Genomic DNA, 26,786 nt, shown 5'->3' with positions numbered 1-26,786 from the left:
ATGTCAAAGTGCCTTTATTGAAAGTAGATATATTCTTGATGGAGTTTTAGTTTTGAACGAAATCATTGCAGAGGCCAAGAGAAAGAAAAAAGGCAATATTCTTTTCAAAGTTGATTTTGCAAAAACATATGATATAGTGGATTGGGCCTTTCTCGACAAAATGAACTTTAGCCCTAATTGGAGGAAATGGGTTGCAGGTTGTCTTAGTTCAGCAACTACTAATGTTCTGGTAAATGGAAGTCCCTCAGGAGAGTTTCAATTGGAAAGAGGCCTCAGACAAGGAGATCCACTTTCTTCTTTTTTGTTCCTTATCGTAGCTGAAGGTTTAAACCTGCTAGTCGAGAGAGCGGTTAAAAAAGAATTGTTGGAACCGGTGAAAATTGGCAGGGGAGAGGTGGAGATTTCCCATTTACAATACGCGGATGATACCATGTTCGTGGCTCCGGATACGAAAGAACATGCCTGGGCTTTCAAGAGTATTCTAAAACTTTTTGAACTACTCTCGGGTTTGACTGTGAATTTCAACAAAAGCTACATCATGGGAGTATGTACCGCTGAATCTAAAAGTGTTGAATTGGTTGAAATTCTGGAGTGTAAAGTAGGAGCAATCCCTACTAACTACTTAGGCATCAAAATTGGGATACACCTCAACAGGGCGACGGAGTGGAGATACTTGGTGGACAAAATCAAAAAGAAGATCAGAGGATGGAATAATAGGAAAATATCTTTTGCAGGAAGATTAACTTTGGTACGGTCAGTCCTATTCTCTATCCCAATTTTTCAATTGTCGTTCTCTAAGGTACCCAAATGTGTGTTGTCTGAAATTTGATCATTTTTGAGCAAATTCCTGTGGGAGGGGGGGGAGGCTTGGAGACTAGGAAAATCCATTGGGTGAGATGGGATGAGTTGTGCAAAGAAAATTGACTCGGGGGTTTGGATATCAAAAACCTCGATTGGTTTAATATTGCGCTCATGTCAAAATGGATGTGGAGGTTCCTAACTGAGAAAGATTTATTATGGGTTCGGGTGATTCGAGCAACTCAGGGGGAAGTCTGTTGGCAAAGTGAAGGATTGAGGGGTGTGGGAAATAGAGAGATTAGACCGGGATGGTGGAAAAATGTTTTGAGTTTCAGCTGGGGAGAAAATGGGAAATGGTTTAGAGAAAATTTAGAAATGAAAATCGGGGAGAGAGATATGATTCTTTTTGGGCACCATTGTTGGATTGGTAGGAAGAGCCTCTCGGTAATGTTCCCTAGACTGTTCTAAGTAACAACCAAGGAGGCGCCATCAAAAGTATGGGAGATTGGGTCGACGAGAACTGGGAATGGAAGCTCTCATGGAACCGAGACCTGTCGGGTAGAGATCTTGAGCAGGCCAACACTCTTCATTCTATTATCAACAGAGCTCGAGTTAGTGTTGGTGTCAAAGATGGTTGGAGATGGAAAGCATCTCCCAATGGCAGCTTCTCTGTCAAAACGGCGTACAAGGTTCTGTGCTTTGAGAGAAATCCTACCGACCGTCTTCATGATGACAAGATTTGGTCGCTGATATGGAAGGCTGCCACTCCTTTCAAGACCAGAACTACAGCCTGGCGGATTTTGAAAGGGAGACTGCCTACTTGTGATGAACTCCAAAAACGACAGGTGAGTTTTCAAAATGCCGAAACTTTGTGTGTTTTTTGCAAATCGAAAGATGAAACCATTAATCATATCTTATTTGAGTGCCATAAAGTTGATGAAATTTGGAAAGAGATATTGCGGTGGATTGGCAAACAGACAACTATGAATCATAAGGCAAAGGAACATTTGTTGGCTTTTATGAATCTTGGAAACAAGGAGGACATCCAATTTCTTCTTGTTGTTTGGTTGTGCACGATTTGGTGCATTTGAAAAGAGAGGAATGCTTGTAAGTTCAACCAAGGTGTGTGGAGGAAAGAGAAGTTGGTAGCTGAGACCAAAACAAGGATAGGGGGGGCTGGAGGCATTTAAATTGCGTGTATCACTATAGATTTCAGGCGCTGGTTTTTGGAGGCAAAATTGCATGGTTAAATTGTCTTGAGAGTATTGTGATGCTCTCATTTTTCTTTGTTGTTGCTCTTTTGTAATCCTTTCTTGTTTGGGTATTCCTAATACCCTCATTCTTTTAAATAAAAAGTTCTTTTTCCTGATAAAAAAATAGGCTCATTTTCCATTTTAGGTTGTCCAACTCCAATATGCCTAGTCTTAATATAGAAACGTTTAGGACTTTATTAAGTAACAATAAATGAGTACTATTTAGTTTTTTCATAAGGGAGTACTCTTAAAATGTTACTTTTTGGTGGACCACACCACATTTAACTACCAAAAAGTGAATTTCTTAATCTCCGTGCCGAAAAGAAATGAGTCTATTGGCCTTGGATGGAGGGAGTATAATTTTTCATTCCATTTTAGAAATATGTTAAATTATTTAAATAAATTTATAATACATATAATTCAAATTTCAAACTTAATTCAATATATATATAAAACTTATAAACTTTTACTATGAGTAAACACATTTTCAATTGTCCCCAAGGAGACACCAAATGATGCGAACTCTTATCTACGAACAGTGAGGTGCGGGGGTTCAAACCCTACCGCTTCCCCTCCCCAAAAGTAAAAAAATAAAAATAAAACATATTTTCAATTTTAATATTACAACCTTTGTCCTTGTTGTTCCAGATCAATTTGATTTAAATAAATTCATCCAAACAAATCAAAGAATGAAAATTAAAAATTCAAAGCTGGCCCACTTATTCAAAAGAAAAAGAAAAGAAAAAGTTGTTAGAATATTGTCTGCTTATGCCGATTCGTTTTCCAATCACAGTGATACTGATAATATATTCCCTTCCCAGACACAAACAGTGTTTTCCAACTCCACTTACATGGAATTTGCTACGCTCAAAATCACACTCCCCATCAAATTTAAATATTACCTTTCACACTTTGGAATTTTCCTTGAAATAATACAAGTCAACCTATACTAAAACTAGCACACTGTTTTCTACTAATATAAGTATCTTCTCCCCTTCATCACTCTTACTCCACAATTTGCAGCGATGGATGAGCGCATCGTCAATGGCGACGTCGGCGGCCAGGTGAGGGGAGTGGTGGTGCTGATGAAGAAGAACGTGCTCGGAGTGAACAACGTCGCGGCGTCGGTCGTCGATCGAGTCGGCGAGTTTTTGGGGAGGAAGGTCGCGCTGCAGCTCATCGGCACCGCCGCTCATCCAGATTCTGCTGGTATGTATGTATAATGTATTGTTTCGTTATTGAGATTGATTGGATGGTGATCTAGTAAGTAGTAGCTGCGTCTCCACCGACAGAGGTGAGCCTACGGTTCAGATGTAGGCTTTTCGTTGGCGATGGTTGATTTTGTATTTATGAAACTTCAATCATTTTTTATTTATTTGAGGAAATGAAACTTCAATCATGATGCATCTCTGCGTAAACTTCATAAATAATGCCTAAAGTTAAAGCTCTTAAAATTCTGAGTTGTTACTTTATTAAATAAAAAATAAAAAAAAAATTGGGTGAATTCATTTTATTTTATGGTTTCTTTGTCTTTCTTTCTTTCTTTCTTTTTTATCCTCTCAAATGATTAGCTGAGGCCTTGAATTTGAGATTTTCTCTGTTGTTCATTTCTTTTATCCATTTAGACATGATGGGTTGCAAATCTATGATTTTGTATGTAAATTTTATATGTATGCTATTTATTGCTTGAAGGTAAGTTCTATATAATTATAAACAAGTCTCTAATGATCAAAAGCTGACAAAACAAGTCTGCTCGATTTTGGATTGGGCCTATACCTTTTAGGTTTGTTGGAAATCCAGGCTGGGTTGGGCCCACCCAAAATGATCAAAAGCTGGGTGGACTCGACCCAATTTTGGGCTACAAATAGTGTTATGGGTCTGATTGGATTTCATTATTTTGAGCCCAGCCCGGGTCAGTTTCCTAGTTTTAGGAAAGACTGGCCCGGCGGCCCGGCCCGGTCTTTTGGCACCTTTAGTGTAGATCAGCAACCGGTATAATAGTTCAGCAGCCATTCTCGAATTGTTTATCTTCACAAATAGCAAACTGGTCGATTGGAAGTAAATATAAGTTGTATAACATCAATTGAAGTTTCAGTTCTAAAAATAGTGACAAATATTTATATAAGCTGCCGGCAACAATGCTAAAAATTGGAATACAAAGATGAAACTTGACTCCTGTTTGTTTTTACAGCAGAAAGTTGCAGAGGCAAACTTGGGAAGAAAGCATATCTAGAAGACTGGATCACAAAAATCACTCCTATGACAGCAGCTGCCACGTACAATGTCACCTTCGAGTGGAGCAAGGAGATGGGCTATCCGGGGGCATTCACAATCACAAATTTTCACCATAGTGAATTCTACCTCAAGACGCTGACTCTTGAAGACATCCCTGGCCATGGCCGCGTCCATTTCATCTGCAATTCTTGGGTTTACCATGCTGAATGCTACAAAAAAGACCGGATATTTTTCGCTAATCAGGTAAAAGAAAAATATTGCAGCATGTTAAATAGTGATAACATGAATCGCTACACTCTTTCAAGGCTATATAACGAGCTATCTCCACTAAGTTCATTCATGAAGGTGCATCAAATGCTATATTTTGTTTCAGCATGATCTCAAGTTCACATATGTTATTGTGCTCACTCCCATGTACCTAAAAGTAAAAGTTTATAAGAACGAAACAGCTGCTTCTGCATTAGCTTTCAGATGCCAAAATCAAACAGAATTTGCACGTCTAGCTTTATCATTAAACAATTTGCTTTGACTCAGAAAGAGTGATTTTGTGCCTGTGACGTGTGTTCTATATAAAGAAGAAAATAACCTTCTGTTGCAGACATATCTCCCTAGCCAAACGCCTCCGCCACTTCGTGGTTACAGAGAAGAAGAATTGGAGAACCTGAGAGGAACTGGAACAGGAAAGCTTGAGGAATGGGATAGGGTGTACGACTATGATATATACAATGATTTAGGTGATCCAGATAAAGGTCCAGAGCATGAACGTCCCATTCTTGGGGGTTCAACTGAATACCCATATCCTCGCAGAGGAAGAACTGGCCGGCCTCTGGCTTCATCAGGTAAGAGGTTGAACATGAAACTTAAGAGAGATTACCATGTATAGATGCATTCTGACATTGGAAGATGCATGCATTTAAGCATCTACGTATAAACCACATGTGTTTAATCACTTGCTACTTTGTAGATCCCAGAACCGAGAGCAGGATACCAGCATATAACAGCCTGAGCATCTACGTCCCGAGGGATGAAAGGTTTAGTCATCTGAAGATGTCAGATTTTGTAGCATATGCACTCAAGTCACTATTTCAGTTCTTGGTGCCAGTGCTTAAGGATCTGTTTGACAAAACTCCCGATGAGTTTGACTCATTTGAGGACGTGCTACGGCTCTATGATGGTGCAACCGAAGTATCTAATGTAACTATGTTGGAGAAAATTAGACAACATATACCCTTAGAGACGATAAGGGAGCTACTCAGATCAGATGGAGAGAAAACATACAATTTTCCGCTGCCACATGTCATCAAAGGTAACTTAGCGGAAACATTATACTGAATTTGTTGACTTTGACATGTATTAATTTAAGAAATGAAGAGAGCTAACCTTTTACTTAAACTAATTTGTTATTTTCTTCGTGGAGCAGAAGATAAAGATGCCTGGCGATCTGATGAAGAATTCGGTAGAGAAATGCTGGCTGGAATCAATCCTGTCATTATCCAATGCCTCCAAGTAAATAAAATTTTCTGCTCTTTATCTTTTTTCCTATGAGAAGGGGGTATCAGATATAAAGCCGCTAATTTTTAGCTTTGAGTAAACAAAACAGAATCAAATACAAAACACAGAATTTGCTGAATAACTTTCATGTGCTAATAACGCTCTAGAAAATGAAAAAGAAAAACCAAGAATAGTGTTCATATTATTTATTTGTCCTATGAGGTCGAAAGTGTTCGATTGTTATACTTTTCTACTCACAGGAATTCCCGCCAACAAGCAAACTAAATCCAGAGCTATATGGAAGGCAATCCAGTAAAATATCAGAAAAGCATATAATACACAATCTAGAAGGCTTGACTGTTGCTGAGGTAAAACTAAATCAAACTTGACTGCATGGATGATTAATATCAAATATTAACTTAAGTAATTGGGGTGGTTATATATATAGGCAATCAGGAACAATAAGCTGTACATACTAGATCACCACGACAGCCTGATGCCATACCTGAGGAGGATAAATACTACAGCTGCAAAGACTTATGCAACGAGAACAATTCTCTTCTTGAAAGAAGATGGAACACTGAGGCCCATAGCAATTGAATTAAGTTTGCCACATCCAGAAGGGGATCATTACGGTGCAGTAAGTCGCGTATGCACCCCAGCAGAAGATGGAGTTGAAGGTACCATCTGGCTGATGGCGAAGGCTTATGTGGCAGTAGATGACTCTGGCTATCACCAGCTCATAAGTCACTGGTAAAGCTGTTAAACATAGCTGCAAAAACAAAAATTTAGGCATGGCATAATCTTTCATGAAGAAAAGTTTCAAATATTTTCTCCTCTTCTCAATGCAGGTTAAACACTCATGCATCAATTGAGCCATTTATTATCGCCACCAACAGACAGCTGAGTGTACTCCACCCAATTCATAAACTTTTGCAGCCTCACTTCAGAGATACGATGAATATAAATGCACTAGCTCGTCAAGCCCTTATATGTGCTGGAGGGTTTGTTGAGATGACAGTATTTCCAGGAAAATATTCTTTGGAAATGTCATCTATGGTTTATAAGGACTGGGTTTTCCCAGAGCAAGCACTTCCAGGAGACCTTATAAAAAGGTACATGTGTATTGAGCTCTACAATATGATACTATTGTCATGAGATTGCAAATAATGATCACTCATCAGATAAAAAATTCTAAGACACTGTCCAATCAATCCCCTTCCATAACATTGCTCCATAATTTTGTAAAAACTGAACGAAAATAACTCTAAAGCTTTCTCAAAAGTTTAAACTTACATCTCTTGCTAACTATCTACGAATTTGCAGAGGGGTGGCAATCAAAGACTCTAGCTGCCCACATGGAGTGCGATTACTGATAGAGGACTATCCTTTTGCTGTTGATGGACTCGAGATCTGGGGAGCAATCAAAACATGGGTTCAGGATTACTGCAATCTTTACTACAAGAGTGATGAAATGGTTCAGGAAGATCCCGAGCTTCAGGCGTGGTGGACTGAAATACGAGAAAAGGGACATGGAGATAAGAAAGACGAACCCTGGTGGCCCACAATGCAATCATGTGAAGAGCTGATAGAATCCTGCACCACTATCATATGGGTGGCGTCTGCCCTTCACGCAGCATTAAATTTCGGACAGTACCCTTATGGAGGGTACCTGCCAAATCGTCCTGCTACTAGCCGGAGATTCATTCCAGATATTGGCACTCCTGCCTATGAAGAAATGAAGTTGAATCCTGAAAAGGCTTACTTGAAAACCATCACTCCCCAGATGCAAGGTGTGCTTGGCATCTCCCTCGTAGAAATTTTATCCAGGCATTCTTCCGATGAGATTTATCTTGGACAGCGAGACTCTCCTGAATGGACAGCAGACACAGAGGCACGCAAAGCATTCGAAAGGTTTGGGGACCGGTTAAGAGAGACAGAGCAAAAGTTCATTGATTTGAACAATGATAAGAGATGGAGGAATAGGTCGGGGCCAGTGAAGATGCCGTACACTTTGCTATACCCCAGCAGTGAGATCGGACTGACAGGCAGGGGAATTCCCAACAGCATCTCAATGTAACTGTCTTGCTAGGATTTGCCAAATAAGATTGCAAATATTATCTGTAAAACTCATGTCAAAATATATGGCAAGCTCTCAAATTCTGTTTGAAAGGAAAGTGCATATGCATTTGGAAACAACAATCTCGCATGAATTGGCTGTCCTTATCTCAAGTATAAGGAGACTGATACAGCTCTTTTATTTGATTATCCAAGTGACGCAACGTGCTGTAAATGAGGCTTCTTTCTGGGTGAGAATAGTCTCCAGCTACAAATATATTTTTACTCCTCCCCACTTCAATCCAACTACAACCTGCCACCTTTTTCAGGTCTCTCGTTTTCATCATCTTTCTCATCTCCAACACCCCATCCCATCTAGCATCAGCAGCGTACAGATTTGATAAAACCACATAATTTCCTATGTCAGTGGTTTCAGTTCTTAAAAGGCGATCAGCTACAACATGACCCATGTCCACATCATGGTGGGCTCTGCAGGCACCGAGAAGAGCACCCCATAAATTGGCATTTGGTGCAATAGGCATGTGATTTAGAAAGGATAGTGCTTCCTTAATTTGACCTCCTCGACCGAGGAGATCCACCACACATGCGTACTGCTCCATGCTCGGTTTCATGCGATGCACCTGATCTATCGAATTAAAAACTAATAATCCTTCATTGATAAGACCAGCATGACGACAAGCAGATAAAACAGCAGTGATCACAACATGATCTGGTTTGATACCACACTCGAGCATAAACTCAAATACCCTAATGGCTTCCTTGCCCATTCCATGCATAGCGAATCCTCCAACCATGGCCGTGAACACAACAAGGTCTTTCCAGCGAGTTGATTGATAAAGCTTATATGCAGCGTTTATGTTCCCACATTTTGAGTACACATCTAGAAGAGCCGCCATTAAATGAACGTCGTCAAAGCAGGCCCTAATTATGTAACCATGACACTGCCTCAGCAAGTGCACAGAAGCCATTTGACCACAAACAGGAATAATACTCATAACAGTCATGGGATCAGGCCTTAATCCATGATGCTGTAACTCATGAAACAAACGGAGAGCTTCATCAGGACACTCGTTCTGGGCATATCCCCGGGTCATAAGATTCCAAGTAGTAATATCCCTTTCAGACATACTCTGGAAAATAGTATTTGCATCATCATGTGAACCATGTTCCAAGTATCCTGATATCATCGAATTGCAGGTGACCACATTCCTCTTTCCAGATAAGTTATCAAACAATTTTGATGCATATTCTATATTTCCACATTTGGCATATGCATCAAGCAGAGCATTTCCAAGAGTGGGTTCAGCATCACCATGCAAAATACCAGATCTCAATGAGTACCCATGAGTTTCTTTAACATTATCAATTCTGCAAAGGGAAGCACAGAGATGTACCACAGTTAAGATAGTTATGGCATCAGGTTTTACTCCTTCCACAAACATCAAACAGAAGAGATCAGCAAACTGAGTTTTAAGTAGATTTACGCCAAGCGCATCAAGCATAGTATTCCACGATATCAAATCCTTATGACGGATGAGTGAAAATGTTCCGAATGCTGCATCTGTGCGGCCACATTTCGCATAAAATTTTGTTAAAGCATTTCCAATGGATGTATCCTCGCATAAGGCAGGATGCCGCAAAACATACCCATGTATCTCCTTCCCCACTTGCAGATCACTTAACTGGGCACAAACAGGAAGAATGCTGATCACAGTGATGGGGTCAAGTCCAACCATCTTCACGCAAACAAAACACCGAAATGTCTCCAACGATTTCAACCACTGACCATTTGAAGCATACCCGGCAATCATCGAGTTCCAAGAAACCGAGTCTCTGAACTTCATTCGCTCAAACAAAGATTCTGCTTCTCTTATTCGACCAACTTTCAAATAGAAGCTCAAAATAGCATTATTTACCGAGGTTTCATCTTCCAAATCAGCGCGCCGCAACACATAGCAATGGATCTCCTTCCCTAATCTGTCACAACCAGTCTTCCCCATAGCAGCACAGAGGGGCAGAACATTTACAATGGTGGCATAGTTAGGCATTACTGGCCCTTTAATCATCTCAGTGAAGAGACGAAAAGCATCCTCGACGAGCTTATTCTCCGCTAAACCTGCAATCGCTGCATTATACGAAACCACATCTTTATCAAAAATCTCTCCAAAAACAACACAGGCATCCAAAAGAAGCCCAGATTTTGCATACATCGACACTAAAGCATTTCCTACCAATGTCTGCGATTCCATTCCAGACTTCATCGCGTACGCATGAACACTCCTCCGAGCACCCCGGGTGCCGGACCGCGTGCAGACAGGAATGACGATAGCGAGAGTGACGGCACTCGGTTTAGGATCGCGCACAGCACGGAGCATGTTGAAAAACCTCATAACCGTGTGATCGTGACGGCCGGAACCGGCGAATCCGGACAAGAGAGTGTTCCAAGTGACGGTGTCTCGGTCAGTAATTTCGTCGAACAGCTTGTGGCAGTCGTCGAGAACTCTGCATTTCGCGTACATGTTGAGCAAAGCTTTCGAGATTAAGTGGCAACAATGGTGTCCTTCTTTAATAACGTGAGCGTGTACAGATTTCCCCAATTTGATACCTGATGCTGCCGCACATGATTTAAGAAGATCGGCTAAAACTTGGTAACTGGATTCATAGCTTCTTCTTTGGAGTAAGACGGAAAGGGCTTCTCTCATTGTACCCATAGCCGTGGAAACCTAATTAGGTAGCAGCGTTAAGCCCTCACTCCGACGGCGGCGGCCCCACCTAGTTTCCCTTTTCTGTTCAACTTTAAAAACCAATTCTTCAATTATAAAAGTATTTAAGAAAATACTAAAAAATAGTCAAAGCTTACAAGTCACGGTTCCTCTCATATATATATATATGTAGAATACAAAACCCACAGGCACCGCCAAATCTGCATCTCTCTCAATGTCAAATGGCGGGAGTTAACTGAATAGGGTTCGCAGTAGAGAAAGTAAGAAGCGAAATGGGGAGGAGTTCGCAGCCCCAATTGTTCAGCGTCAGAATAGTTTCGATCGACTACTACATGGCGCCTCCAATTCCCGACTTCGACATTTCTTATAGCTCTTTCCACGGTAAAATCTCTTATTTTTTGCGTAATTGAGGGACTAGTTCTAGTTTTGTATTTTGATATGTAAAGTGGTTTGAGGTTTTGTGAAACCGCCGTGTTTAGGTGGGAAGGTGAACGAGGTTCCAGTGATAAGGATATACGGTTCGACGCCGGCTGGTCAGAAGACTTGTTTGCACGTTCATCAAGTATGCAATTGGATACTCGAAATTCTTGTTCTTTTTTGTGTGATTATATTTCTGATCCCATTAACTATACGTAGGCCTGTAGGCATGCATTTGAAATTTCTAATTAGACGTATGATTCAAGATTCGAATTTCTGTGTACTGACTGACATGTGGTGTAGTTGAAGTATGAGGGAAATGGTTCTGAAACTTGCTTATTGTAATTTGGAAATTTCCACTTTCTCACTTGTGAGATGTGAGGAGTGTGGAAAATCGCAATAGGGTGAGATTAGGCTGGTCAGTTTGTAGGGCAAGGTGAGGAGATGATGGATGACTTGTTTATTATTAGTTTGTTACACAATATTAGTGGAAGAACGCCACAGTTGCAGAAATGGTTGAATAATGAAAGGGCTGTTAGTTTTTTAGGCGTCTATGATACAGATTTTGGAGCACCTTTTGAGATTTTATTAGAGAAAGTCTAGTAAAGGAGAAGGCAGAGCAATTGATATCTGATTAGTCTTCTATAGAATCTGTTAATGAGAATGCTGTTTTGAATCTACGTATCATTTTCTATTCACAAATTTCATGAAGGCAAGGCTGTTGTGAAGGCTCCCTTCTTTTAGTGGGTAACAAAAATAAGCCACTATTTCTATTGATTCTCATATGAAGACTGAAGGTGGGATTATTTTTTGTGGTAAGAGAAAAAAAGTTTTCACATGAGGTTGTTTTTCTCAAAACTAAAATAGTGATTTTATTCTCGGAGAATCAATATCTATTTGCACTAATGCACCATGTATCAACTACTGCCATTGTAAAGAGGATTTCCTGTGGCTGTGTATCATTTTTCTATTTGATGTCATTCTCCTTGTTTTCCCAAGATCTTTGTAGCTCTACTTTTTGTCTCTATATCCTAAGTTCTCATTTGTTTGACTTTATTCAGGATGAATGTGCTATGAACTTTATCACAAACTGGGTCAAACAGGAAACAAAGTACTGTATAAAAATTATATTCATATGTTTATTTCACTTCTCAATTATCATTTACATATCTTTCTGCAATCCTCTTTAGTTATGATTCTAGATTGATGTTCTTAGTAAGTATTTATATTGTTTGAATAAATTATTTCAGTTTCATGGATTAAATTGTCAATGTTCATTCATGAGCTATTTGCTTAAGCTCCCTTTGTGTTTTGCAGGTTTTACCTTATTTGTATGTTCCTATTTCTGATCTGGGGCCTATAGCAAATGATGAAGGTATCTATTAGCTGAAACTTCACTGGTGATGCAGAAAACAATTATTCTTATATTTCTATCTACTCTCTAACATAATTTCAGAACAGGGAGGTTTATCTTTCAGAAAAACTACGCTCCAAACATATTACAGTAGCATGTATATAGGATAAGAGGACTAGAAAAGAATCCCTCTAATTCAGGGATACACGTACTAAACACCCCATAAACAGCCTATCTAGGAAAAGAAAACTAAAACAAAGAGCATCATCTAGTCATTCTATATTGACATCAGCAAATCAACAGGAAAAAAATATTAATTTCTAATAATTAAATTTCAGAAATTCTGCACTCCCCTGATCCCCTTCAAGTTGGGTGTTGTTAACTCGGTAAACATTGATCATCTGATTTTCAACTCAGTTTTTCAAAGATGGCTCAACTTTCGCTTTGGTAAAATTGGTGTTCTCTATCACCATTTCCAACCAAACCTTCATCTCCCTTTTAGTATTTACCATGAAAGGTATGGCTTGACCATTTTCTTTGCCGTAATTTTTTTAATCTTTTGCAGTAATATCTATCTGCTTTATTGCCTAGGTATTATGCTGCAGTCCTTTTTCACTTTGTATTCGTTATTTTGCCCTTTCTCCAAAATATTTTGAACTAAATATAGTTTCCAACTGGTAATCTAATCATTACGTGTTTCTTTCTTTCTTTCTTGTGATTGAGCAGCTGATTCATGCATGCATTCTGTATCTCTTGCCCTTGAGAAGGCCCTGAAGGTTTTAACTTGTTTTTACATTCTAAAGCTTAGTTCACCTTCACTAGTATAATATAAGAATCTGGTTTTAATATTAACAGCTTAAAGGGAATACTGGCTCAAAACGTCAACATGTGCATGGTTGCAATCTCGTTCGTGCGAGGAAGTTTTACGGTTATCATTCTTCAGAGGAGCTATTTATGAAGATATATTTGTATCCTGATGTTGGAATATGTACTCGTGTGTATGTGTGTGCATTTCTCCCCCTTTCTTTCCTTTTACCATGGCCCATGAACATGGTGAATCATCTTTTAGCTTTTAAATCTTAGCAGCTGGGGATTTTCCCTGGTTTTGAATCTGCTTGTTCATATATTGATGTAAGTATTGATAGTTCCCTTAATTTTTTAAGCCTGCTATTGCAATCATTTGATAAACATATATCCCTTTTCAAGTCCTCCTTTCATGCAATTGTTAAGGGGGATAGTTTTTGCACCATAGTTTCCAGTAATCTTGTATGCTTGGTATGGACAATGGAAATTTCTTATCATATGCTAGTGCATATCATACTCCACAAGTTGCACCTTAGATTAACACGAAAGGAAATTGCCATCCTTTCTCTTTATGTTTTGCTCCTACTTCAATTATTTCATGTGAAAGACCTTGACATAAAGATCAGCTACCATCCACAGGATGTTTCTCGTGCTGCAAATCTTCTTCTGGTACCAACGATTTTAAGCTTCTTTAATTTTCAGCATCTGTATTAATTCAATAATTTTTCTATTTATGGGATTTTTTCTGCTCTATGTATTGTGTCTGTATGTTATTTGGATGTGTGCTATAGGCCTATAGCTGATGAAGGTTAGCTGGTCCTTAGTTTGGTACGGTATTTGAACTTACAAAGTTTTTTTTTATTATTATTTGTGGTCCTTTTCATTTTCTTTTATTTGTCAATTTTCCCCTTTCTCAGTATGCTTGTGCTGCTGGGTGGCTGGGTGTGTGTTTACCTACATGTGTACATATTTGACTATCTTACTTTTCAATGGTATTTAAGGGAAGCATTACTCAATACATTACTCTTAGATTGATTATAGAGTGGAAAACATTTCCTTGATACATTACTTCTAGATAACTTGAATTCTCTATTATATTGCAAGTTGCTGCATGAGTGACCTAATACTCCTTTGGTTATCCAAGAAATTTTGTTATCTCTGTTCTTCCCCTCTATAATTTTGCAAGCCTGGAGAACATCTAACCTTTTCTGTTTTGTGTAGGTAGGTGCTGTACTGGATAAGAATTTGCAGCCATATGAATCACATATACCTTTTCTCCTGCAGTTCTTGGTGAGCTTATCTTCAAACATAAATTCATTTTGAGTAATAAGTTCCCCATCTTGTGGCTCACTTGTATAATCATCGTGTGGTTTGAATTCTTGCTGTCACAGCACTGACATGCTAATTATCTTATGGTTAAAATTCTTTCTATCATAGCACCTGCGTGCTACTTGCCCTTAATATTCTTTTGTTGATTGTGGAATGTTGTCTTCTATTTATATCTCTTGCCAATTGGTGTTCAAGATTTCAATGATCTCCACTTTCTTTTTTAGTGATGTTCCTTCAATTTCTTTACATGCCTTGGAAAACATGGATAAGTTTTCCTAGATTCATTTTCTTACAGTTAGGTTGAAAATAACTAACCTATTGAGATTTGTAAGACTCTTTTTTGCTTGGCCACATGTGTAATTGATTATTCTCTAGTAGTGCCAAAACTTATTCGCTTCTGTCCACATTGTCTTCCCCTGAAAGAGTGCAGTAATGCCTCCCTTAAAACTTATTCTACATTTCATAATTTTCAGATTGACTACAATTTGTATGGAATGGGACATTTACATGTTTCTAAGATGAAGTTTCGCCATCCTGTTCCAGATGTTTATTCTCACCAGAAAGTCAAGTACAATGGTAAACTGAGAACATCAGGAGATGACTCCACTTGCATGGCTTTTCAGGTTTCCGTGGTGTTCCTTTTGCTCAGTCTAGTGAGTGGATTCTGAATATGGGTTTGATTCAGGCTATACTGTGATTTCTTATCTAGGCAGATTTAGGTGGTGATTTTTCTTTGGCTACTCCGATATGGATATCTTCTACGATTCCTGATGGATGGATATGGCAATTTTCAAATCAACCCAGTTCTTCAGCAGGTGAAGATAATCCACTATTCAGGCGCCAGAGTACCTCTGAACTGGAAGCGGATGCTGTAGCACATGGTTGTTGCTCTACAGTTGTCTGAAGGTTGACGTGGTTGTTTCCGTGGCCTTTAACTAATATATGCTTTTTTCATATGCATTGATATGCAGATATTGTAAATCAGCAGTTTATATCATATGTCTCTATGTCTCAAACCCCTTCCAACACAAAAATGGTTCAGTCGCTAATACCAATATGGGAGGTAGTAATCTGATCAACATAATTTCCGTCGGTTGCCTACTAATTTTGCTAATTATGTTTGTTTCTTTCTTTTACTAGGAAGAACATGAGGCGAATGGGGTAACTGAAGTAATGCTTCTTGATCCAGAGAAACCACTACCACAAGATGTTTTAAGGGATCTGTTAGGTGGGGCTGAGTTTGAAAAATTTATGGAAGTGTTTGATGATTCAGATAACTGGTCACTTTTGACTCCTGAGTCAGTTGAGTCTTCAGCGGTTTGTGGAGATTTTCTCGACCCTGCGGCTGCTAACCTTGAAGAAAGCAGTTATTTGCCTTCCAATTATTCAAAGGCAATCGAAAAAGTTGGACCTTTAATATCATTAAAGTCACCACTTCAGGAATTTATTGCAGCAGAAACTAATGAGACTGATGCAGCTTATCAACTGCAACTATCTGCCAATGCGGAACCGTCAACTGCAAAGGTAATTCTCAATATTCATGGCCCAAAATGTCTGTGTCATAAAACTGAACATGAGTATATGGAGAAGATATTCCCCTATTCTTCATTGACTTAAACCTGTTTTTTGTTATTTGGGTTACATTTGTGTTATATGAATTGTGTTCATTAGGATGAAGATGCCTTAAGGCTTTTAAAGTGGCTTGCATCTTCTCAAGCTGCAGAAGATATCAACTCTGATGATGAGCTCGCTCATGAGACAATTTTGAGTCCCTTACTTCCTTCAAAAAACATTGACAAAGTGTTAGAGAGAGCCAATGTGGATTATGAAAGTGAATCTCAGAAAGAGTGTCAAGATATTCTTGATTCTGTTGATATGCTTAATAATGAAGACCGCGACGGCAAACCCTTCCAGCTTGCTGAGTACAATGATCCTAACAAACTTTTGATGAGTAGGGTTATTCCGCAAGTGGATGGATCCAGTGATGATCTACCATCAACTCCCTGCTCAGGCGAGGCACCCAAAACAGAATATAGTGAAGCAAAGTCAAATTTGGAAGCACAATCATGGTCTAGAATAGCCTCAAAGTTGAGCAATAAGCATCTAAATAAAAGACCTCAATGGGGTTCTTTACCTGTTTGCTGTCAGAAAGTGAGTGACTTTTCACCTCCCAAGGCAAAAGAAGATTTGGGGACTTCTTGGACTAGAAATGAATCAGATAAACTTCCACTTGTAAAAATTAATAAGAAGAAAGATGTGTGTCACACAGGGCAAGCTAGTGTAATAGCTGAATGCTCTACACGGGATTTGATGAGGAGAAAACGGTCTTCTCGAGTTGAACTCTCTGATTATAGGAGGGATGCAGAATATTGCTCTGATTCTGAGTATGGAAGCAGAGACGTAATCCTTGGCTCAAGGCTGTGGAGTTGTGATGAAAACAAAAAGGACCTTACTTCACTGACAAACTCACATGAGAGGAAAATAAATTCCATTGTTGAGGCCTGCGATGAGGCTTTTTATATAAAACCATCTTGTTCCCCTGTTTCAGGGGATTTGCATCGATCAACTCGTGAGGATGGCATAGATGCAGAAAATATGCCAAAAAATGGAAATACAGAGTGTGTTGATCATAATTATAGCTGTTCTGGTGAATATTTGCACAGCACTGTTGATTGTAATGTGAATGTCGCTGTCAGCTCATGCAAGTCTGAACACACTCATGTTTCAACCCCGGAGACTTTTGGTGAAGTTTTAGGCCACACTATGCTGCAAACAGGTATTGTGGAATCATGTGCCGTCCCTTCAAACTCAGCTGTAGGTGACCCTGCATCCAACACTGCCTGCACAAGTGAAAGGTCTCCAACCTCAGTCTCTATGCACAAGTTGCACGATGTTCCAGCCGATGATTTGAAGGGCATGGGAAGGGAAACAACTCACACACAGTTTGAAAATTCACCATATTGTGGAAGAGATCCTGGCATGTATGAAGCTTATGACTCATCAAAAGATGTAGACAAGGAAGCTGAAACTGTAAAACTTATCGCCATGACCATTCCCAAGAAACCTCCAACAATAGATTGGAAACAGGAGGGCAAGACTGAAGCTCCTTTGTTTCTTAGAAATGGGGTTAGTAGCATAGCAATGTCTCTTCAGGGAAGATCGGCAAACAATTTGCTGCCTTTCTTCGAGAGGAATTGCCTGGAAGAAGAACAATTTCCATGTGTTAGCCCTAGAAAATGTGGGCCTGTCGATAACCATGAAGCAGTAATGGGTGTTCCTGTTCTTTACCAGAATGATGGGTCATATTTATACATGCTGACTCCTGTAATGTCGCCTCCATCAAGGCAATCTGTTGATAGATGGCTGTCTCCTGATTGCTCCGACATTTTCAGGCACAAGATAGACTCACCATCGCGATTTCTTCCAATATCTGATGGATTATCTGGTGATATAGTGGACTCACAGGATTCTCAGGCTGATGACAGTAACTCCATCCTGCCCGAGTCTGCTTATATGCCAAAGCGAAATCAACCACCAGAGCATAATCAAGAGACTAAGAGGAAACTAGAAAGCAGCTGCTCACTAGATACCTCTCAGATATCTGGTCCTGATAAAAAGATGAGGCTAACTCCATTAAGTCAGATTGGTTTTCGAGATCCAGCAAGTGCGGGTCAAGGACAGCAGCTTACATTGCTTAGTGTGGAGGTACAGGCTGATTCTAGAGGGGATTTAAGACCGGACCCTCGATTTGATGCCATCAATGTTATCGTTCTTGTTCTTCAAGAGGATGATGAATCTATGTTTGATACTTATGTGCTTCTGCGGTGGGATTCTGCTAATGTAGAAAAGGACCTTGATGCAGTTTCAGAGTCCAAGAAATTTGTTTTCCCAGAAGAATTACAATTGTTTAATCATTTCACGAAGCTAATCCATGCTTTTGACCCTGACGTTCTTATGGGCTGGGATGTTCAAAGCGGTTCCCTTGGGTTTCTGGCTGAAAGGGCAGCACATCTTGGCATCGGTTTGCTGAATAATATATCGAGGACACCATCTCGAATCAATATCTCTTCTACAGATTCTAGGGCTTCTGAAAAAGAAAAAGATTCCAAATCGGTAACTGCTGAAATACCCTATCTCGAGAACTCAATAATTGAGGACGAGTGGGGCCGGACGCATGCCAGTGGTGTTCATGTTGGTGGCAGAATTGTGCTTAATATCTGGAGACTAATGCGTAATGAAGTTAAGCTTAACATGTACACAGTTGAAGCTGTTGCCGAGACAGTGCTGAGGCGAAAAATTCCGTACATCCCTTGGAAAGTGCTAACAAGATGGTTTGCAAGTGGCCCTGGACGAGCACGGTATAGATCTATTGACTATACAAGTGAGAGAGCAAAGTTGAATTTACAGATTCTGAATCAGCTGGATATGATCAACCGAACATCAGAACTAGCTCGAGTATTTGGTATTGACTTCTTTTCTGTACTATCTCGAGGTTCACAGTATCGTGTCGAATCAATGTTTTTGCGTTTAGCGCACACACAGAACTATCTTGCCATTTCCCCCGGAACCCAACAGGTTGCCAGTCAACCAGCAATGGAATGTATACCGCTTGTTATGGAGCCAGAATCAAGGTTTTATGCAGATCCTGTCGTCGTTCTGGATTTTCAGTCTCTTTATCCATCAATGGTAATTGGATATAACCTTTGCTTTTGTACATGCCTGGGAAAGATCACACCTCCAAAAACACACGGACTTGGCGTCAGTTCGTATTCACCAGATTTAAAAACATTGCGCAATTTGAAACACGAGTTGCTGGTAGCTCCAAATGGTGTCGCCTATGTTCCTTCAAAAGTCCGGAGAGGTATACTGCCTAGGCTGTTAGAAGAGATATTGTCAACCAGAATCATGGTGAAACAAGCAATGAAAAAGCTGGATCCATCTCAGCTAGTTCGACACAGGATACTAAATGCTCGACAACTTGCTTTAAAGCTTATAGCAAATGTCACTTATGGCTATACAGCTGCTGGGTTTAGTGGACGCATGCCTTGTGCTGAACTTGCAGATAGTATCGTGCAGTGTGGCCGTAGAACTTTGGAAACTGCAATCTCGTTTGTAAACTCAAATGACAAGTGGAAAGCGAAAGTCATTTATGGTGATACAGATAGGTTTGTCCGTTTACTCATCCAATGTTTTAGTGGGTCCTTTTAAACTCGAAAGATTTTTTTGCTTAGTTTTCTCTTGGCTGAGTTACAAATGCTCTTATTTGGTGCAGCATGTTCGTACTCCTTAAAGGGCGGTCTGTTCAAGAAGCATTCACGATTGGACGAGAAATTGCATCAGCAATAACTGAAATGAATCCGAGTCCCGTCACGTTGAAAATGGAAAAGGTTTACCACCCCTGCTTCCTCCTTACAAAGAAGCGATATGTGGGTTACAGCTACGAGAGTCCTGATCAGAGCAAGCCGATCTTTGATGCTAAGGGCATCGAGACAGTTCGAAGAGATACATGTGCTGCTGTATCTAAAACCATGGAGCAGTCATTAAGGATCTATTTTGAAAGCCAGGATATAGATAAGGTATGGAGTGATCTAGGGGGGCTTCAGCACCCCCGATCCAATTTGTATAGCAACTTGAATTTCTGTAAAGATCTAAATGCATATCTGCTTTCCTGCTTTCCTGGTTCAGGTAAAAACTTACGTGCTGCGTCAGTGGACGAAAATATTATCCGGCAGGGTCTCCATTCAGGACTTTGTTTTTGCAAAGGAGGTTCGCCTAGGTACTTATGCTGAACGTGCTTATTCACTTCCACCAGCAGCAATTGTGGCCACTAAATCACTGCGCAACGACCCTCGGGCAGAACCTCGGTATGCTGAGCGGATACCTTATGTAGTGATCCACGGTGAGCCCGGTGCTCGTCTAGTAGACATGGTGGTCGATCCGTTTGAACTTCTAGCCATCAGTTCGCCTTTCAGATTAAATGATATCTATTACATCAGGAAACAAATCATCCCAGCTCTGCAGAGAGTGTTTGGACTGGTTGGAGCTGATCTGAACCAGTGGTTTCTGGACACGCCTCGCCCAGTGCGCGAAGCTGCTGGGAAACGCCAATCCCTCGCACAGAATCCACAGAGGATGAGAATCGATTACTACTACTCATCCAAGCACTGCACACTCTGTGGTGAGTTAGTTCAAGGATCAGCTCATCTTTGTGGTGACTGTTCCAAGAATGAAACAACTGTTGCTATAGCCTTGGCGGGAAGAACTTCGAAGCTCGAAAAGAATATCCAACACCTTGCTGCTGTGAGTATAACTTCAGTGCATTCGCCCTAATAAAATTCTAATTGTGATTATTAAACTCTAACTAGGGATTCATAAGCCCTAATTGCGGTGGATGCACCACATGAGTTTTTGCCTTCGTTTCTGTGTTACCTATTACAGTAATCTATTAAATCTCTTTCTCTACATATGCAGATATGTCGTGATTGTGGAGGAGGGGATTGGGTTGTTGAAAGTGGAGTGAAATGCACTTCATTGGCGTGCTCAGTTTTCTATGAGAGAATCAAAGTCCAGAAAGAAATGCAGTCGCTTTCTGAAGTAGCTACGGCAACTGGTTTCTATCCTAAATGCATGGTAGAATGGTTCTAACTCTTCGCATTATTATCTACTTAATAGTAATGGTTTTTTGTTCAAGGTTTATGCACATGTATGTACCTACATATAAATACAAATTATATACAGTTATACTAGAATATTTGGCACATATGTATACTAATGTTAGATTAGATTTGATCTTCTCCTTGCCATTTGTCTTATTGGTATGAAAAGGCTTTTAGAGAAGATTGATGTAGTTATTGTAATTTGATGTGAATGCATTATTTTGTAGTTTGGTGTATTTATCATGAGTGGAAATTAGTTGCGACAATACAAATGTTTAGTCTCCAATATGATTCAGGTTAACTATTTATATCTATCACCGTTTAATATTTTGGATTAGTGGGTAAATATGCTTGTTTTTGCTAAATTCTGATTTTTAATGCAATAAAAATGTTATTATAAATATATAAACTTTACAAGTTTTGTAATTTTTTTTGGTTCAATTACTACGTGTCATCAGACACCCGCCCGACGATGAAAATGGGAAAGCTGCGTATGATAATTTAATTTTGGGTAAATATTAGTTCATGATTCAACGTATTAGCGTTTTAGTGAATGTGTCATATCGTTAGAATAAGTGAATAGAAGTACCCATTGTATCAATATTGGTGTGTTACGTGGCTTTTTTGGGCTTAAAAAAATAAATAAATAAACTAATGTAATTACAACTCATTTGGAAACGACGTCGCAACATTAAACAAAACATTCTCTTCAAATGATCAATGATGAGTTATGCATCGTTGCCTATTTCGTTTTGGGGATATGCCTTGGAAACAACGGTTTACTTGCTGAATCTAGTGTCGTCCAAATCGGTTCCTAAAACTCCTGTCGAGTTATGGTTTGGGCGTCAGCCTAGTTTGAGCCATATAAAGATATGTGGTTGTCCTGCATACGTGCTAGACAACGAAGCGAAGAAATTGGAGCCTAGATGCGAAATAATGCTGTTTGTAGGATATCCTAAGGGAACGAAAGGTGATTATTTCTATAATCCTAAGGATCAAAAAGTGGTTGTTAGCACCAACGCACGATTCTTGGAACAGGATTATATAGATAAACACAAGTCTAAGTCCGAGATTGTCCTTCAAGAAATCGAAGGCAATGGACAGACGATTCCATCACCCCAGCTAAGTGTGCAAGTGAATGCACCACAGGACACTGCACAAACCATTGTCACAGCTGTACCACCACCGCTTCGTCGTAGTGGGAGGGTTATCGTCCAACCCGATCGATTTATGTTCTTGGGAGAATTTTCGGATCTTCTTCCTGTTGATGAACAAAAGGATATCCCTGACAACTTTAGACAAGCGATGGAAGATTTAGATGCAGATTCTTGGTACGACGCCATGGTTTCTGAAATAGAATCCATGACTGCTATGAATGTATACGAGAAAACTGAATTACCAGATGGCTTCTTAGCCATAGGTAGTAGGTGGGTATACAAGAGAAAACGAGATTCGGATGGCGAAGTCGCGGCTTTTAAAGCCAGACTGGTGGCGAAAGGCTATACCCAGGAACAGGGTATAGATTATGATGAAACCTTTTCGCCGGTTGCCATGCTTAAGTCCATCCGAATACTCCTTGCCATAGCAGCCCACATGAACCTTGAGGTTTGGCAAATGGATGTCAAGACCGCTTTCTTAAACAGTTTCCTTGAAGAAGGAAGGGACATCTATATGCAGCAACCCGAAGGGTTTGTGAAGAAGGGCGAAGAGCATCTTGTATGGAAGCTAAAGTCCATTTATGGACTTAAGCAAGCTTCGAGGTCATGGAACAAACGTTTTGACGAGGTCATTAAATCCTATGGATTTACTTGTTGTGAGAACGAGAGTTGCGTATACCGTTTAGTTGCCAATGGTGACATGGTTTTCCTTGCACTTTATGTAGATGATATCCTCCTCATTGGCAACAATGTGGCGCTATTATCGGACATAAAGAAGTGGTTATCCGAACAGTTTCAAATGAAGGACTTAGGAGATGCAGCGTACATCCTGGGGATCAAGGTTGTTCGTGATCTTCAGAAAATGATGTTGAGCTTATCTCAAACGTCCTACATTGATACTGTGATTGCTCGTTTTAGCATGCAAACTGCCAATAAAGGGTTGCTACCTTTCAGACATGGCATTCCTCTGTCTAAGGACATGTGTCCTAAGACACCTAGTGAGGTTGAGGAAATGAGGAAGATACCATATGCTTCCACTGTAGGTAGCCTCATGTATGCGATACTTTGCACGAGACCTGATATTTGCTATGTCGTTGGCATGGCTGCGAGATATCAGTCAAACCCTGGACCAGGACACTGGACTGCGGTAAAGCATATTCTCAAGTACCTGAAAAGGACTCGAGACTATAGGTTAGTTTACAAGTCAGACAGTCTAACTCATTTGGATTATACCGATTCGGATTTCCAGGTTGACCGGGATGAGAAGAGATCTACCTCTGGTTATGTGTTTACCTTGGGAGGTGGAGCCGTATCATGGCGGAGTGCAAAGCAGAACTGCATTGCAGACTCTACCATGGAAGCCGAATATGTAGCTGCTTCCGAAGCTGCTAAAGAGGTTGTATGGTTCCAGAACTACCTCTTGGATCTAGGAGTGGTACCTAATTTGCCTAAGAGTATCATAATTTATTGTGATAACTCGGGTGCAGTGGCAAATTCTAAGGAACCCAGGACCCACAAGGCGACCAAACACATAGAGAGAAAGTACCACATTATACGAGAAATCGTACACAGAGGAGATGTGCTGGTTGAGAAGATCAATACCTTGGAGAACTTAGCTGATCCTTTCACAAAGAGTTTACCGCAGAAGGCCTACGAGAAGCATGCTCGATGGATGGGATTGCGGTTGATGCCACCCACTTAGAGAAATTTTAAGTATAAGTGGGAGAAGTGATAGTGTTGTAATAGCTAGTATTTAGACACATTGTATACTAAAAGTTTGCTTTAGTATAAGTGGAAGATTGTTGGATTTGTATACTGAAAGCAAGAACGTTTTATGCTTGTATACAATGATTCATGTGTTCACTATTTAATCTTCTATCTGATTGTGTTCATGTTTGCATATGTATGTTCTTTATTTCTATATAAGTAGATTATATGGTGTGTTGTAGATCACAGAAGACCATATAATTGGAATAACCTTAAGAGATATAAAATGATCACAGCCGAAATGACTCTAGGACGAGTCATTGGTTTAGGCTGCAGTATAGATGGAAGGAGTTTGTCTTGACTACTTGTCTATACTGGTACGTCATAACGTATTGATAGGATCACAGTGAAATGTATTCTTCTATCTGACATAAGTGAAGAATCAAGATCTCGGTGACTTAATAGAATTTTAATACTAATAAAATTTCAAATATATATGTTGATTCGTATATCACTTTGACTTACTATGGGTGAGAGTTATATAGTAACTTGAGTACTCTGTATCTTGGGTGATAGCGGTCAATATATGATATTTGATTATCTGTATTAGTACATGTATCCGGTATAGGATAATGACATCCCCTTAAGGAGCTCAACAAGGTTTATTGCATTAAACCCTGCAGGTTGATTAAGTTCAGACGCAATGATAAAGTTTGAGTGGTACTGCTTAAGGATTACAAAGAGACTAATTAATTTAAGCTGTCAGAGCTCTAATTAATTAATGGATGTCGGATATTTTAAATACGGGGATTTAATAAGTCTAAATACAAGCCCCGACTCATCACCGGCAATAAATGGGTAAGTCAGTATTGATTCTCTAGTGGAATGAATTAATACTTATGAATTAATTATGATCTGGGCTGATCATAGAAATTAATTCATTAGAGGCCCATCTTTATTCCTTGTATCCGGTCCCTGAACTGGCCCAAAGTCTCCTGTGCCCTAGTAGGAGAATTTTCACCTATCGCAGTTCTGGTGCCCTAGGACTGTATTTTGTCTTTAAATACAGTTGTCTGCTCTCTGGAAAATATACACGCTATTTAGGTTTTTGAGAGAGCAGCAGAGAAGCGCAACTTGAGAAGGCCGATTCTCCATTGGGAACTTTCACAGCTCGTTGTCCATCCAACGGTGAAAGCTGAGTGGGATACAGTTCAGAAGATCAGAACTGAAGTCTTTCAACTCAATCATCGACAGCCTATGCATACAATTCTCAAGTAAGTAATTCTAACTCCTATGTGCAGCACTTAAATTCATAGGAGCATGTTAGGGATTAATCGTTGTATGGCGAATTAAGATATCCGAGAAACGATCCTATTGGGGCTATAATCCTTCAGATTAGGTTGCAGGAGTTACAAAGCGGGAATTGGAGAGTAATTGAGAGACCAAATCTCAATAGTAAAGAGATTGCCAAAAACAACCCAATAAAGGAACGGAAACGGAAGAGAAGTGAATCAGGGAATAATGTGATACCTCTATCTGACGTGTCAAACAACTTGCTACACCTTGAACGTGAATCCACCAATGAGACTACCACTTTGTCTTTTTTATCGGCTGTTTACTGGAAGCAACGTTCTAAACAATTTTGGCTCCGAAAAGGCGATCAAAATACTCGATTCTTTCACAACATGGCTACTGCGAGGAAGAAATTTAAGAGCTTCTCAAAACTGCAGAGGGATGATAGCATGTGGGCGACTGAGAAAGCTGACATCCAGCGCGTTGTCAAGGAATATTACACCAACCTCTTTGAAGCCAATCAAGAGACAGTGGATTGTGGGGCTATTACAAGAAGTGTGCGGAGGATGGTCACAAATGACATGAACATAATGCTTACGCAACCTTTCGAGAAATATGAGTTTAAGAAGGCATGCAGTGTTTCAAATGCACCCGGACGGGGCCGGATAGCTTTAATCTAGCTTTCTTTCAACGTTTCTCGGATGTGCTGCAGGACATGTTAGTTAAAAATGGGAAACCATGGCTCACTCAAGCATCTTTCCCCGATTGGCTAACCCACACAAACGTGGTTCTCATCTCGAAAGTCGACAATCCTAGATGTATGAAGGACTTACGGCCCACCGCACTGTCAACGTTCTCTATAAAATAATTTCAAAAGTCCTCTGTAATCGGTTAAAGGCTGCCCTTCCAGATCTTATAGACAAAGCTCAATCAACCTTTGTAGAGGGACGGGCGATCCAAGATAACACCTTAATTACTTTTGAGGCTATACATTCAATGAAGAGAAAGACGTGGGGCAAGTTTGGAGATATGGCTCTAAAGATTGATATTAGTAAAGTTTATGATAGTCGACTGTGAATACTTAATGGCAAATTGTCCAAAGAATGGGCTTCTCTGATCAATGGGTAGTTTAGATGAGAATGTGTGTTATGCCTGTCAAATACACGGTCCTTGTAGAGCAAGAAGAGATTGGTCCGATTCGTCCGGGTTGAGGCCTACGGAAAGGGGATCCGTTATCCCCGTATAGGTTCATATTGTGTGCAGAAGGATTATCATTGATGTTTCAATTGGAGATAGGAAGCGGCAGGCTACACGGGCTACGTTTTAGACGTAATGGCCCACCCATTTCTCACCTTATGTTCGCCGATGACAGCATGCTTTTCTGCAGAGCTACGGTGGTGGAATGCACCAAATTGAAAGATGTGTTTGGCATTTATGACAAGTGTTCGGGCCAAGCAATCAATTTTCAGAAATCAGGTATCTTCTTTAGT

At 40.0% G+C, this 26,786-nt stretch overlaps 3 protein-coding genes across 9 annotated transcripts; 2 read left to right on the top strand and 1 right to left on the bottom strand.

The window, feature by feature from the left end:
• The first annotated feature begins 2,809 nt into the window (after positions 1-2,809).
• LOC130996920 (probable linoleate 9S-lipoxygenase 5) lies at positions 2,810-7,976 on the top strand. 2 transcript variants are annotated; one of them, XM_057922195.1, is made up of 9 exons: positions 2,810-3,260; positions 4,246-4,529; positions 4,885-5,125; positions 5,251-5,592; positions 5,707-5,792; positions 6,038-6,145; positions 6,226-6,530; positions 6,629-6,892; positions 7,104-7,976. In XM_057922195.1, exons 1-9 carry the CDS (start codon positions 3,077-3,079, stop codon positions 7,855-7,857), a joined length of 2,568 nt encoding a protein of 855 aa, XP_057778178.1. In that variant the 5' UTR covers positions 2,810-3,076; the 3' UTR covers positions 7,858-7,976. The 2 variants fall into 2 exon arrangements, with proteins under 2 accessions (XP_057778178.1, XP_057778176.1); XM_057922193.1 differs by having other exon boundaries at positions 2,825-3,260; positions 4,243-4,529.
• On the bottom strand, positions 6,282-10,702 carry LOC130996921 (putative pentatricopeptide repeat-containing protein At5g08490). 2 transcript variants are annotated; one of them, XM_057922197.1, is made up of 3 exons: positions 10,462-10,618; positions 7,074-10,358; positions 6,282-6,549 (listed from the first exon to the last, which is right to left on the bottom strand). In XM_057922197.1, exons 1-2 carry the CDS (start codon positions 10,476-10,478, stop codon positions 8,006-8,008), a joined length of 2,370 nt encoding a protein of 789 aa, XP_057778180.1. In that variant the 5' UTR covers positions 10,479-10,618; the 3' UTR covers positions 6,282-6,549; positions 7,074-8,005. The 2 variants fall into 2 exon arrangements, with proteins under 2 accessions (XP_057778180.1, XP_057778179.1); XM_057922196.1 differs by having other exon boundaries at positions 7,074-10,702.
• Positions 10,703-10,710: 8 nt separating this feature from the next.
• On the top strand, positions 10,711-21,375 carry LOC130996916 (DNA polymerase zeta catalytic subunit). 5 transcript variants are annotated; one of them, XM_057922184.1, is made up of 15 exons: positions 10,711-10,960; positions 11,059-11,141; positions 12,314-12,371; positions 13,077-13,126; positions 13,206-13,318; positions 13,781-13,823; positions 14,376-14,444; positions 14,957-15,106; positions 15,193-15,364; positions 15,455-15,546; positions 15,624-16,007; positions 16,155-19,648; positions 19,756-20,059; positions 20,169-20,783; positions 20,955-21,375. In XM_057922184.1, exons 1-15 carry the CDS (start codon positions 10,852-10,854, stop codon positions 21,126-21,128), a joined length of 5,910 nt encoding a protein of 1,969 aa, XP_057778167.1. In that variant the 5' UTR covers positions 10,711-10,851; the 3' UTR covers positions 21,129-21,375. The 5 variants fall into 5 exon arrangements, with proteins under 5 accessions (XP_057778167.1, XP_057778171.1, XP_057778169.1 ...); XM_057922188.1 differs by lacking the exons at positions 20,169-20,783; positions 20,955-21,375 and having other exon boundaries at positions 16,155-19,677; positions 19,756-19,963; XM_057922186.1 differs by lacking the exons at positions 10,711-10,960; positions 13,077-13,126 and having other exon boundaries at positions 11,079-11,141.
• The last annotated feature ends 5,411 nt before the right edge of the window (positions 21,376-26,786 follow it).

The sequence above is a fragment of the Salvia miltiorrhiza genome, chromosome 8 (genome assembly GCF_028751815.1).
Source record: "Salvia miltiorrhiza cultivar Shanhuang (shh) chromosome 8, IMPLAD_Smil_shh, whole genome shotgun sequence".
Lineage (NCBI taxonomy): Eukaryota > Viridiplantae > Streptophyta > Magnoliopsida > Lamiales > Lamiaceae > Salvia > Salvia miltiorrhiza.
Note: the sequence above shows the minus strand (reverse complement) of the source record. Positions and strands in the feature narration are given on the sequence as shown.

Excerpts from the sequence above, each read along its gene's own strand:
- LOC130996916 (XM_057922184.1), top strand. The coding sequence starts at position 10,852 with ATGGGGAGGAGTTCGCAGCCCCAATTGTTCAGCGTCAGAATAGTTTCG. Across the intron at positions 10,961-11,058 it reads TTCTTATAGCTCTTTCCACG|GTGGGAAGGTGAACGAGGTT; the intron begins GTAAAATCTCTT and ends CGCCGTGTTTAG. Across the intron at positions 16,008-16,154 it reads CGGAACCGTCAACTGCAAAG|GATGAAGATGCCTTAAGGCT; the intron begins GTAATTCTCAAT and ends TGTGTTCATTAG.
- LOC130996920 (XM_057922193.1), top strand. The coding sequence starts at position 3,077 with ATGGATGAGCGCATCGTCAATGGCGACGTCGGCGGCCAGGTGAGGGGA. Across the intron at positions 4,530-4,884 it reads GGATATTTTTCGCTAATCAG|ACATATCTCCCTAGCCAAAC; the intron begins GTAAAAGAAAAA and ends CTTCTGTTGCAG. Across the intron at positions 5,793-6,037 it reads TCATTATCCAATGCCTCCAA|GAATTCCCGCCAACAAGCAA; the intron begins GTAAATAAAATT and ends TTCTACTCACAG.
- LOC130996921 (XM_057922196.1), bottom strand. The coding sequence starts at position 10,567 with ATGGGTACAATGAGAGAAGCCCTTTCCGTCTTACTCCAAAGAAGAAGC.